The 14,234-nt window shown below is 27.3% G+C and overlaps 1 protein-coding gene across 1 annotated transcript in view; it reads left to right on the forward strand.

Annotated features, from left to right (window-relative positions):
* LOC117176924 (transmembrane protein KIAA1109-like) overlaps positions 1-13,855 on the forward strand; it is a 102,679-nt gene extending 88,824 nt beyond the window's left edge. Inside the window, exons 20-21 of the mRNA XM_033367321.1 lie at positions 4,692-4,882; positions 13,117-13,855. Of these exons, the coding sequence (XP_033223212.1) occupies positions 4,692-4,882; positions 13,117-13,369 (444 nt within the window). The 3' untranslated portion in view covers positions 13,370-13,855. The remainder of the gene's footprint in view (positions 1-4,691; positions 4,883-13,116) is intronic.
* Positions 13,856-14,234: the final 379 nt, after the last annotated feature.

Genomic DNA, 14,234 nt, shown 5'->3' on the forward strand with positions numbered 1-14,234 from the left:
AGGGTCGGTTCCCTTCTTTTAACAGAAGCCCCACCATTGTTTTAAGCCTACTTCATATTGTTTCAACGTTGAGCTGGATAGTGATGCAATCATCAAATCAAACGATTCCACCGGGTTATCTTTCAGTCTAAATGCCGTCCTGAGATAATCCCTGATATTAGAGAAAGACGCACGCTCAGGGGATGTTCTGTCCTGAAAGGAGACGAAACTAAATTTTTATTTGGCTCGAAGCACAATATTTCACTCGTAAGCAGTGACTTAAAGATCGGATACCAGGCTTGTATGAGTCAGTTTGGTAATAATACAATTCCCTGAGCTCTATTCTGAATGACTTTATTAAAGAGTTTGGAAATCTGGGAAAATGGGGAAAAGGCGTAGAAAAAAAAGGTTTGACCAGTTAATAGTAAAAGCATTGACTGCCAAGGCTTGTTTCTCAGGGTACCACGATACGAAGTTGTTACATTTTTTGTTATAATACGATGCAAATAAGTCGACCTCTGGATTGTCAAATTTCGCGAAAATTTCCTGAAAGGCTAAGTTTGAAATCTCCCATTCTGTATCTATATTTTTTATTCGCGATAACTGGTCAGCTCTTACATTTTCAGCGGTCGAGATATAGGATACAAATAGCCAATTATTACGCCTTTCTGCCCACTCCCAAATTTCGCTACTCAGGGTGTTGAAATGCTCGTACTTTACGCCCTCCATCCGATTAACATAAAACATTGCGGTAGTGTTATCTATTCTTAACAATATTTCGCAATTTCTTTCTCCGTTTGCTAAGGCTTCTAAAGCCAATTTCACCATAAGTAACTCGAGTATATTAATGTGCAATTTTTTCTGAGTGACCGACCACAATCCGAATACATCCTTCCCTTTACACCAGGCCTCCCAACCGGATGTAGATGCATCTGTAAACATTTCCATATCGTAACTACCGGTACGAATTGGATTATAAGTCGAATCTATATTATTGAGCCACCAGTCTGTCTTCATGAGTTGAGTAAGGGATTTTCATGATAGAATCGTAATCCCCTTTTGTCAAATTTAAGGCTAAGATTTTCTCTCTCCAAAATTTTTGCATGAGCCCAACCGAATCCTACTCCGGGGCATGCTGTAACTAAATTCCCGATCAATTGTGCAAAGTCTCTAATTTTGTGCTTCGTTGTTTTTTGACTTTGAGTAAAGACTTTTAAATTTTTTTCCTTTTTTCTATCGGAAATTCCACAGTTAATTTGTTCGAATTCAGTAAAAACCCTAAAAATTTACAAACTTTTCGCGGCTCTAATTGGCATTTTTGGTAATTTATGACAAAACCTAAGGACTCTAGTGTTCCTAATGAGTATTTTACATTCTTTTCGCATTCTTCGTAGGAATTACCTATCAAAAGGAAATCATCTAAGTAATTAACCGAAACAAATCCTTTTTCTCTGAGTATCGATAAAACAGGTTTCATTATTTTTGTGAATGTGTAAGGGCACACGGATAGTCCGAAGGGGAGACATACGAATTCAAAAAGTTGGCCTTCGAAACTGAATCTCAAATATTTTCTGGAATTTTCGTGAATCGGCACCGAGAAATACGCATCTTTTAAATCGATCGTGCACATAAAGGTTTCGGGTGTCAACATTTTTACCGCCGTTCTAAGATCCTGGAGCTTAAAGTGTTCCGTGGTAATAAACATATTTAACTCTTTTAAATTAATGATAAAACGATTCGTACCGTCTGACTTTCTTACGAGGAAGAACGGAGAAAGAAATTGATCTTGAACCGGATCACATTTGCGAATAGCTTTTGTCTTTAACAATTTTCCATTCACTTTTTCCTACGACGCCCTTTTTTTTGTGTTGAAAGATCTTTAATTTTAGAAGGAACTGTTTGGAAAGGTTTTTCGTGAAAACTGATCTAAAACCCTGATATGGCCTCCAATATAAAGCGATCAATTGAAATTTCGTGCCACTGTGTTACGAAACGTTTTAAATTTCCTGCTACTGTACCTACATTTAATACTTCTTTTTGGGAGTTCCCCTCTTGGTTTGACTCTGGTAGGGTTGAAGTCCGTGATTGTAAACTCGGTTCGAGTACCCTCCTCTCGATGGTTGTCGTCTCGCTTGTCCTCTCGATTGCGAGTGCTAGTTGTTGCCTTTTTGGCATTGGCTTTGCCAGTTTAAATTCATCTGTCTCGCAGGCCACTTGTATGTCTTGAACTTTTTCATAGGGGTCTTCCTCAGAGTTTGGGCAATCTTTCCTATCGACCTGACCTCTTTGAACTGCTCGGACAGTTTCTCGCCAAATAGGAATTTCCCAGTTTTATTCTCTTTGATGACATTCTTGACGGGTTTGGTAAGGCCTGGTTGAATAAACGCAATCCTGGCTTCCATAAGTTGGTGATATAGTCCCACCATTAATCTCCCGGCGCCACTAAACTGCTCGTTGACTTCCCGCACATCGAAATCACCCGTGAGGTAATTCAACACGGTGGAGAGTGCGGTACCTGAGGCGACTACCGCGGAAGCCAGTCTTTTCTGGTATCCCACGAAATATTCATCTCGCTTTTGTCCCGACTCAGAGAGGGTAAATTTAATTTCTGCATTGCAGGCTGGTGTTTCCAATACGCCGGAGTCCGGGTACTTTTTCAAAAATTGTTCTGCGAGCTCTTGGTCCAGGCCTTTTTCTTTGATAGCCATCCACCTCTTCATTAAGGTGGGGTGGATGACCACCTTTGCCCTAAGGCATTTTTCGGGGTCGTCGCCTAAGGCTTCGAGGATTTCGTCGTCTAATTCGACGTTCTCTTTATTTGTTTGTAAAATGGGAGTTCCCCATTTTCTTCGTTTGCCTGTATAATGGGTGCTTCCTTATTTTCAGAATCCCCGTGTGACGCAGTGCCACGGTCGTTGTCTTCTACGGACAATAAAAGAAAGGAAGGAGGATAAGTTCTGTTTTCTTTATCATTTATTTATATATTTATTATCGATATCTTGCCTCTCGTGCAAGCTTATCGATTGAACTCTGGCTTGTCTTGCCTCTCGTGCAAGATCACCAGGTAGCTTTTGATTTGACTTGCCTCTCGTGCAAGTTCATCAATTTGAGGTTATGTCAATTCATTTTCTTCCTTTCTTTAAATTTATTTTTTATTTACCATAATTTTGTCTTTTGCTGATGAACGGAGCTTGTAATCTACGGAGAAAGCCTTCCTCAGACTCGTCACCACGAGGTGCTGGGAGGTTAATTCCGAGGACTGTTGCACACTCATGAAACCTCTTAATCTTTCGCGCTATGTCGTCTTCCTTGTCGCCGTCGTCCTCAAACACTTTTCTCTTCCTATTTTTGTTCATCTTTCGTTCGATAATTCGCCATTATTAACAAAAATGTACGCTTAAACTCTCTCAATGTGTTAACATTCAGCATACACAAAATGAATGAGGATTATGGTTAAGGGAGGGGATCACGTGACTTTTTCTTCCTATAGCGCTAAAGGTGTGACTTTCACGTAGTCCAAAATGGTACTACAAGTTATAATCTCGAGAACAAGGTAATGAAGTATAATTCAACTTAAAAGGATTTATGTAAAAAAATCGTTCGACTTTCACAATTTTAGTAATAAAAGAAAGGAAATAATCGAAAGAATTTGAATTTTAAATTATTTTTATTGAGTTTCAAATGAGGAAATTTTAGTTTTCAATTTTTATGCAATTGACACAGAAATATTAGATATTTTTAAGACTTTTATCGAGTTAAAAGGGGGAATTTTAGGTTTGCAATATTTTATGAATTGCAAGAAGGATAATTATATATTTTTAACATGTTTATTGAGCTGGAAGGGAGTACATTTTGGTTTACAATTTTTTTATGAATTGAAAGACGACCTTTTTTGCTTTAATAATTTTTAATGAATTCATTTTTAATTTTTTTCTGAATTGGAAAAGGGAAATTCTGAAGAATTTATCAATAAAAAGTTTAAAGCATTGAAAATGATATCGTGGATTTTTATTTTTTACCCAGATATCACATTTGTTAAGCTTTAAAATTAAAAGTTTAAAATTCAACAAAGTTCAACTTGAGTGCTTCAATGATCATGCAATTTTTTAGCCCAAATTCCAAGGAATTATTCAATATTTGAAGGATTCACAGGATTTAAAAACAAATTCGAAGTTTTTTTGCTAGATCTCCTTGAATTTTAATGGATTAAATTAATTTCAAAACATTTAAAGGCTTTCAGGGCATTTTGAAGGATGTCAAATAAATAGAAACAGTATTAAATATTTTCAGGAAGAAGTTTTACGGGGTTTTTCACGATTTCTGTAGTATTACTAGGGGTTTCACAAGACTCAATGGGTTTTTTTTTAAATTTTAGGGAATTTTAGAGAATTTTAAATGGCATTCAAAAAAATCCAATTTCAAAGGATTTTAAAAATATTTTCACGACGTGAGTGATATTTACAAGAATTCAAGATATTAGAATGGATTTCGAGAGAATCTTAAAGAAACAATTAAGCTATATTTCAAGGAATTTTTACCGATTCTTACTTTTTGATTTAATTTAAATTTATTTACAAAATTGTATGAAGTTGAATTAATTAAATTTATTGTCTCAATTATATTTTAAATTAAAAAATAATAAAAATGATATAGAATTAAAAAATAATAATAATTATAAAAATAATTAATTAATTAATTGATGATTTTTGAAGCACGCGATGCAAAATTTCGGGGGAAGAGGTCCGGAAGTTCAAGAAAGTGCGAATGCAAACACAACGAGTGCGTCGACTTCAGCGAATTCTGAAGAGGAAAAAAAACGAAAGCAATTTGATCCTGCAGAAATGTTCATCAAAGACTGGCGGTCTTACAGGTGTAAAACTTGGCATCTTGAACCTACTGTGCGGTAAGAAGGTTTACATTTTAATTTCCGGCCATCTGGCGAAAGTTCGATTTAAAATTTCCGGATTTTCCTGATCGCATTTAAAGTTTTTTTCCAGTTTTCTCTTGTGATATAATTGTTTTTAATTTTGAAAAAAATTCTCAGTAAAAAAAGTAATGAAAGATACTAGAAAAGTTGCAAAAAATAATATTCCTTTATCAGGATCCGTATGACTTTATCAAAGAGGATCAGGTTTTGATAATTTTTGAAGAAAAGAGCTTGAAATGAAAGTTAAATAATATAATTCTTATCAGAAAAATGAGACATTTATTAATTTCTAAAATAAAATTTAAAACAATGCAAGAAAAATATTTGAAGGCCTGCAAGTTATTAAAATTGTGCTGATATTTCATTGGGTTCTTCCAAGGTTTAAACTAATACTATACTAAATGTATAGCAAATTTTCTTGTTGAAAATTCTTCTTTTTGGAATGAAAATTCCACATTTTTGTTGAAATTTGTTTAGAGATGATTCAACTATTTTAATAAACATTGTATTATTTAGTTGACAATTGGTCTTTTTTGGCAGAGATTTAATCTTTTTAGTTGAACATTCATCTGATTAGTTCAAAATTTGATTATTTTGTTAATAATACATTTTATTATTAAAAAATAATAATTCAACGGAAAATTTAGGTTGAAAATCCGTCTTTTTAATTTAATAATTTATTTATTATCTTTAAAACTGAACCTTTTTTGTATAAAAATGCAAATGTTTCATTGAAAATTAACCTGTTTTGTTTGATGATTAATCTGTTTTGGTAAAAATTTTTATTAATAATGTTAAAAATACATTTTATTTGATTGAAAAATTATATTTTAACGTAAAGTTTAAGCTGAAAATTTTAATATTTTCTGAAAAAGTTCGTCTTTTTTTTAAAGAAAAGTAATATCGTTAGATTAAACTTCAATTTTTAAATTTTAATTTAATTTCCTTGCTTCAAAATTTTACTATTCTATTTTGGGTTTTTAAAAGTTCTACTATTTTGTTGAAAATTCGTCTCTTTTTTTAGTTGAACTATTTGGTTGTAAATGCAACGGTTTAGTTAAAAATGATTTTTTTCTAAATTCAACTACGTTGTTCAAAATTCATCTCATTTTGTTGAAAATTAATCTTTATAAATAGAAAATGTTACAGTTTTGTAGAAAAGTTGTCTTTTTTGGCTCGAACATTAACTTTTTCGTTTAAAATTCACTTTTTGGTGTGGAAAATTCAAGTATTTTGTTAAAAAATTCCACTACTTTGTAGAAAAATCTATTTTGTTAAGAGTTCAAGAATTTCGTTAAAAATTCATTTCTTTTGTTGAAAAGTTCATTTTTTTATCATTTTGAAAAATTTAGCATTTTGTTAAAAATTCGATTGTCTTCTGAAAAATTCAATTATTTAGTCACAATTCCATCTGTTTTAGGTTGACAGTTTTGTTGTTGTTGAAAATAAACTTTTTGCTCGAAAATTCATCTTTTAAAATTTTAATCTCTATTAATTTCTAAAAAAATCGAACTTTTATTTTAAAATTCATATATTTTCAGTAGAAAATTGAATTGTTTGGTTAAACAATGGAATTAATTTGTTGAAAAATTAATTATTTTGTTAAAAGTTCAATAATTTCGTTAAAAATTCATCTAGTTTATTAAAAATTCATATATTTTTTGGGAAAGTTAATTAATTTGTGGAAAATTCGATTGTCATCTGAAGAATTCAGTTATTTAGTCAAAAATACAACTGTTTTTTTGTTGAAATATAATTTTTTTTAGTTGAAAGTGAACTTTTTGATAGAAAATTCATCTTTTAGAATTTACAAGTTAACTGTTAAAAAATTGTGTTTTAGATTAAAGAGACAACTCTTTCTATAAAAATGTATCTTGTTTCGTAGAAAATTCGTCTTTTTGGCTTAAAATTGAAGGGTTTGGTTGAAAATTAAATTTTTTGATGTAAATCCATATTGTTGCAGAAAATTCAAGCATTTGTTTAAAAATTAATATATTTTTTGAAAGTTATTAAATTATTTTGTTGAAAATTCTTCTTTTTGGCATTAAAATTCCACATTTTTGTTGACATTTTTTTATTGACTGAAAATCTATCTCAGTTTAAAATTTGTCTTTTTGGTTTAAAAATTTATTTTTTATCTTCAAAATTTCATTTTTTTGGATGAAAATGCACATGTTTAACTAAACATTAATCTGTTTTTAATGTTGAACGATTTTAATAAACATTGTATTATTTAGTTGACTAGTTCCAAATTTAATTATTTTGTTTAAAATACATTTTATTGTTAAAAAATATTTGTTAACGAGAAATTTAAGTTTAATTCGTCTTTTTGATTTAATAATTTATTTATTACCTTTAAAACATAATCTTTTGGTATAAAAATGCAACTGTTTCATTAAAAATTAACCTGTTTTGGTTGATGATTAATCTATTTTGGTAAAAATTCCACTATATGTTTGAAAATTTATCTTTTTTGGTAGAAATTTAATCTTTATGGTTAAAAATTTCTGTGAGGGGTTTAAAATTTAATAATAATGTTAAAAGTACATTACATTTTATTGAAAAATTATATTTTAACGGAAAATTTAAATATTTTTTTAAAAAGTTCATTTTTTTAAAAAGAAAAGTAATCTTATTAGATTAAACTTCAATTTAAAAATTTTAATTTAATTTCTTTAGCAAAATTGAACAAATTTGTAGAACATTAATCTGTCTAAATAGAAAATGTAACTATTTTGTAGAAAATTGGCCTTTCTTGGCTCGAAAATTCAACGATTTGTTATAAAATTAACTTTTTCGTTTAAAATTCATTTTTTTTGTGCGGAAAATTCAAGTATTTGGTTAAAAAATTCCACTATTTTGTAGAAAAATGTATTTTGTTAAGAGTTAAGAATTTCTCTGAAAATTCATTTATTTTGTTGAAAACTTAATTTTTTTATAATTTTGAAAAATTTAGCATTTTGTGAAAAATTCGATTGTCTTCTGAAAAATTCAGTTATTTAGTCATAATTCCATCTGTTTTTGGTTAACAGCTAATCTATTTTTGTTGAAAATTAACTTTTTGGTAGAAAATTCATCCTTTAAAATTTTAAACACTATTGCTTCATAAAAAAAAACGACTTTTTATTTGAAAATTTATATGTTTGGCAGAAAATTCAAGTATTTGGTTAAAAATGGAATTAGTTTGTTGAAAAATTAATTATTTTGTTAAAAGTTCAAAAATTTCGTTAAAAATTAATTAAAATTAATAAAAATTTTCTTGCAAACTCTTGAGAAATCTAGAAGTTGTTTGAAATTTTTTCAAATTTAAAATTATTATTGTTGAAATTCTTTCAGAACTTTTAAATAACTTTTAAAATTAATAGAATTTTTACTACAACTTTTAGAAAATCCTGCGAATTGAAAAAAATTTCCTTAAAATTTGGATTTATACTTAAGAATTGAATACTTATTATTTTTAGAAAAAATTAGAAATTAAAAAGGATTTTTCATTCTGAAAAATTATTTTAACAGAATATTGAAAAAGATTTAAAGAGATTTTGAAAATTGTCAAAAGATACCCTGAAAGATTTTAAGTTTTTTTTTTAATTTTGCAGGATTTTCTTATAATTGTATTTTTTCAAAACTTCTAATTATCTCTTAAAATTACTCAAACTTTTTCTGCAAATAAAGTGTTAAATTGTTATTTGTACATTAAAATTCAAAAGCTTCGCTTAAAAACTAAACATTTTTTAAATGGAGTAATAAAAATGGTATCGTTAATATTTTTTTAAGTTTTCGAAATTTGAACAATTCAAAGCTTTCTATGTAAAAAAATTAAGTTTCAAATTGTTGAGTTTTAAATATTTGGGTTTAATTCATTCGTCATAAACAAACAGTGAAATATTGCTAAATATTAAATAATTATCATTTCTCTTAATTAAACAATTTCGAATTAAATGGGTTAAAAATCGAATATTTTAGACTGAAACAATAATTCTAATTTAATAAAAGCCTTTAATTACGAATATATTATTGCTAACTTATTTTTCAGTTGAAAATGTTTTATAAAGTTTAAAATGACACCTTTACGTTTTTTTAATATCAAAGAGATTTTTTTTATTTCGCAGGATTTAAAAAAAATTTTAGGATATTTTTTAGGAAATATTCGAATTATTTTAACAGATGTTTAGTAGTTCTGAACAAATTACAAAAGTAATTTAAAATGTGAACAAATGTGAAACAACACGTCGATTTTGCAAGATTTTCAAATAAAATTTTAAATAATCTTAAGGGTTTTAAAAATTATATAAAATAATTTAACTGTTCAATTTGTAATATTTCTAGCTTTAAATTGCTTAAATACGTGTGCACTATTGAGCATTTGAATACAAAATTTCCGAGTTAAAAAATTTATTAATTTCATTTTCAAAATTTTAAAATTCAAGAGTGTTTTTTTTGGTGCTTTGAATTACAGCTCTGTTTCTATTACTTCAAATGAAAACTTTTTTAATTTTTACAAATTTGCAAAAACTTACTCCTGAAAATTTTATTTTTTAGTCATAAATTTTATTATGTTATTGCAAATTTAGTAATTTTCTTAGAAAGATATCTTTTTTGGTTGCAAATTCAATTATTTCCTTGAAAATTTTGTGTCCATTTTTGTGAAACGTCAAATGAAATATTTTTTGATGAAAATTCAACTCTTTTTTGGAAATTTGTCTTTTTGATTAGAAAATTCACCTGTCTTAAAAGAAATTACATCTTTCTTGGATAAAAATGCAACTGTTCGGTGAAAAATAAAATTATTTTGTTAAAAAGTCATACTTTTGGTGGAAAATTTTACTATTTTTTTTTTAAATTTTACTATTTAGTAGAAAATTTACTTTTTATTTCAAATTTATATTTTTGGTCAAAAAACGTGGTAAAAATATATATTTATTGATTCGAAATTTTATTTTTATTGGGTAAAAATGCATCAGTTTCGGGGAAAACTAATTTTTTGAAGCCAAATTTTTTGTTTGAAAATATAATTTTTGTGTAGAAACTTCGTCTTTTGGTTTGAAGGTTCAGCAATTTAGATAAACTTTCATTTCTTTCGTGAGTAAAGAATCTTTGTCATCATTAGATTTAATCTTTTTTGGTTGAAATATAAATTGTGAGGCTTTTTTTGTTGGTAATTTATAGTTTCAGGTGAAAAATTTAACTATTATGTTGAAAGTTTTAATTATTTTATTGAAAATTAAAGTATTTTGTTGAGAAGTCATACTTTTGTTGGAAAATTCTACTATTTTTTAAAAAAATAAACTGAAACATTTTCTGGATAAAAGTTCAACTTTAAAAAAACAATTTGAGTTTTTTTATTAAAAACTCATCCGTTCTAGTAGAAAATTGCATCTTGCATAGATCAAAATGCAACTATTTGGTAGAGAATTCAATTTTTTTTTAAATGTATCATTGTTGGTTAAGAAAATTCCTCTTTTTTTATTTAAAATTCAATTTTTTTGAATTTTTTTTCTAATAAACATTCATATGCCGAGAATTCAACAATTTTGTTTAACAGTCAACCATTTTGGTTAAAAATTCATCTTTTTGGATTAAAAATTCACTTCTTTCGTGAAAACTCAATTCAAATCTTTTTTAACCGAAAATTAAACTTTTTGTTTGAAAATTTATCTTTTATATTTAAAAATTCGTCTGTTTTAGTGCAAATTTCATTTTTTTTAATATGAAAATGTAGTTTTTTGGTTAAAAAATATTCATTCTCTGCTTGAGTACAAAATTTTTTAAAAAATCCTTAAAATCTTCCAGGGTCTTTTTTGGAAATTTTGGAAATCTCTTAAAATCTTTTTAAATATTCTGTTAAAATAATTTTTCAAAATGAAAAATCATTCTCAATTTCTAATTTTTTCTAAAAATAATAAGTTCTAGTTCTAGATTTCTCAAGATTTTGAAATAAAATTTAAAATTTTTTCAAGGATGCTTAAATTATTTAAAATAGAAATAAATAAAATTATAATTTCAGAACTTTTAGGTTGAAACAAATTTTTAATTAGAAAATTTTAAATGTTTCTAATCTAAAATATCGTAATAATATAATTTTGAACATTTTAAAAGTTCATTGATTGAGTCTTGAATTTAGAGTATTGAAAATATTAACGAGGATTTATATTTTTGGAACAATTGAATGCAAAAACTTTGAATTTGAAAACTTTTTAACTTTAATTTTAAAAGTTTAAAATTCAAGAGTTTACGAACCAAGAAAAAACCAGGAATTTTTTTCTTCGATTAAAACGTTAACCCTGAACAATTAAAAATGTAGCCCTTAAAGTTTATTTTGTTTTTAGTTTTTAATATTTGCTTTATAATTACTGATTTTAAAGGAACAGTCAGATATTTTTAAATAGAAAGTAATTGATATTTTTCTTGTTAAAATTTTTGAAATTGATTTAAAAATTGAACATTTTTAACTAAAACAATATTTTTATTGTAATAAAAGCCCTTAGTTATGAATGTCTAATTTTCAATTTATTTTAAAATTGCAAATAGTTCATAAACAATTTAAATAAAATTTAATTTCTGTTTTGAGTAAAAAAATCTTTATTTTTCATCATAAGATTTCATATTTTTTGGTTAAAATATAAACTGTGAGGCTTTTTTGTTGGCAATTTATTATTTCAGGTGGAGAATTCAGTTAAATTTTTTTTTTGTTGACAAAACGATTTTAAACCAGTTCCAAATTTAACAATTTTCAGATTTTAACGTTAAAACAATTTGAAAGTTGTAGTCATTATATTATTTCAGTCTAAAATATTATATTTTTGACACATTCAATCTGAAATTTTTAATTAAAGAAAAGATTAATTATTGAATATTTAGTAATATTTGAATTTTTATTTAAGATAAGTAAATTGAAACCAAATATTGAAAAGTAAAGAATCTTTTACTGAATTTTTTGACATAGAAAACCTGGAAACGTTAAAATTTCGAAGAGCCTGGAAACTTTGAAAGTTACAATTTTAATTGTTGTATTTGAAAAATGCTTAATTTGTAAGTGAAATTTAACATTTTTGATGTATAATTAACAAATGAACATTTATAGAAAAAATTTTTAGAAAGTTTTCTTAAAATCTTCTAGAGTCTTTTTTGAAAATTTTGTTCCAATCTTTGAAAAACTTTTAAAATATTATAACCAATTTTTGTCCATTTTTTTTTTCGAATTTGAAATTTTTTGTTAAAGTTTCTTATAGATGGGTAGAAGACTTGCCGATTATTCAAATAAAATTTTTTATTTTGATGAAAATTAGAAAAGTTATATACTTTTGAAAATTTTGAAAATGTTCAGAGAAATAAAAAAAATATATTTTTCTCAAAGATTAAAAAATTTCATTTCAATTCATCACTAGATATCAAATATATTTAGAAACTATGTCAATTACATTTTTCGATCAGACAAAAATTTAAAAAACTTGAGCTTTGTCAAAATTTGAATAAAATTTTTTTATGAGTTTTAGAAATTGTTGTGAAATTTTCTGATGCGCGTCAAAAAGAATTACAAATTATCTACAAATTATGCTTTTCAACATTTTCAAAATTTTCTAAAAAAGGAAAAAAAATTTAATTGATTCAGAAATATCAAATCAAATTTCTACTTGATGTAAAATATATCTTTTTCTAAACTATTATCGTGAACTTTTTTAATTTGACAAAAGTTCCAAAAGTTGGATAATATTCAAAAATATGCAATATTGATTTTTCAAGAGATCTATAAGTTTAAAACGTTATTTTTAGTAAATTTTAACAAGATTTACAAATTATTTTTATGAAATTTTTCAAGTGGACACGAATTATCGAGCGCGAAGCGCGAGTTTCGCAATGCGAATGTAATTGTCAAAGCCGTAGGTGCTTTGAGAAACTTCTTTAAAATCAAATCGAAAAAATGCAGTTGCAATTTATAGCTGCAATTCCTCAGAAGTTTAAGTCACAGTTTTCGATTCAAGTTATAGTATTTAAAATATTTGAAAAAATTTACTTAGAGTGTACGCATTAAACGTACGAAAACGAGCGCGAAGCGCCGCGCGCAATCAGAATGTGCCCACTTATCGGGCATATTTTTTAATTTAAAATAAATGAATAAATTCGACAATTTTAAATTTGCATTTAAAAAAACTTTTTATTCCATCGATAAAAGAATCTATGTTAAAAGTATTACAAGATTAAAATACTTCCAGATTGCTCTCTTGGGCTGGAAAATCGATCGAACCCTACGGCATAGACTACATCCTGCAAAAATTGGGTTTCGCGCACGCTCGCGAGACAATTCCAAAGTGGATTCAGAGAGGCTTCATGGATCCGATGGACTCGGTTCTGGCGGTCATTATGTTGAGAATGGTCTGGGCCATTCGTGAGGAGCCTCTCGACGAGAAGGAATCGCACAAAAAGGAATCTAGTCTCGAGCAACATGCTGTCTGGATCTCAAAGTAATAGTGGAATCCCCCACAAAAAGAAAAAAAAAAAAAATTAAAAAGCGAACAAAAATTCACGTATTTAGTGTTCAATATTTATATTTACATACCGAGAAAAGAAGAGAGGAGAAGATTGATTGTCAATTAAGATTGATCATCAATCGGGACACGAGAAAACTTAATTTTTTCGTTTTTAGGATATATAATTATTATATTTCAGTGGGACTTTCATACTTGTTCGATGATCGGTGATTTCTGAATGGACCAAAGAAAAACTAGCCGAGTTTTTATTTTTATTATTCGAAATGTGAAGTTAGGTAGGTGGTGATCGGCATGTTTTGCGACATGCACATGTAAAAAAAAATGGAGGTGGTGCTACGATTTATATGTATGTATAATTATGTAGTACGAATCGCTTTTATGTGTTTAGTTTTGATTCGTTAGCCCTCACGCATTGAATAGTTGTAAATATATTTTTATTTCTGTGGTGCAGCTAGCATGAAAAGTTGTGTATAAATTGAATGTTTTTTTTTGGTAATAGGTTTTCTATAATCGAGTTCGCCATGCCGAATGGCAAGAAAATAGCAAATCGTATATATTATATATTATACATATTTGTTGATAATTTATGAAAATAAAGTAAGGAGCCACTTTTATGATAGATGGGATGTTTTTATTTCGAAATCGGATTAATTTCATTTTCTTTCTTAAAAATTATATCATTTTGTTAAGAAGTATCCTTTTTGGTTGTTGTAAAGTTAGCTGAGGGTTCAAAAAATATATTTTTTTTTTAGTTCAAGATTCCTCTATTTGGTTCAGAATTCAACTATTTTGTTCGAAATTCGTCTTTCTTTTCGAAAATTTGTTTTTCTTTTTTTGGAATC

Source organism: Belonocnema kinseyi, chromosome 7 (genome assembly GCF_010883055.1).
Source record: "Belonocnema kinseyi isolate 2016_QV_RU_SX_M_011 chromosome 7, B_treatae_v1, whole genome shotgun sequence".
NCBI classification, from domain to species: Eukaryota; Metazoa; Arthropoda; class Insecta; order Hymenoptera; family Cynipidae; genus Belonocnema; species Belonocnema kinseyi.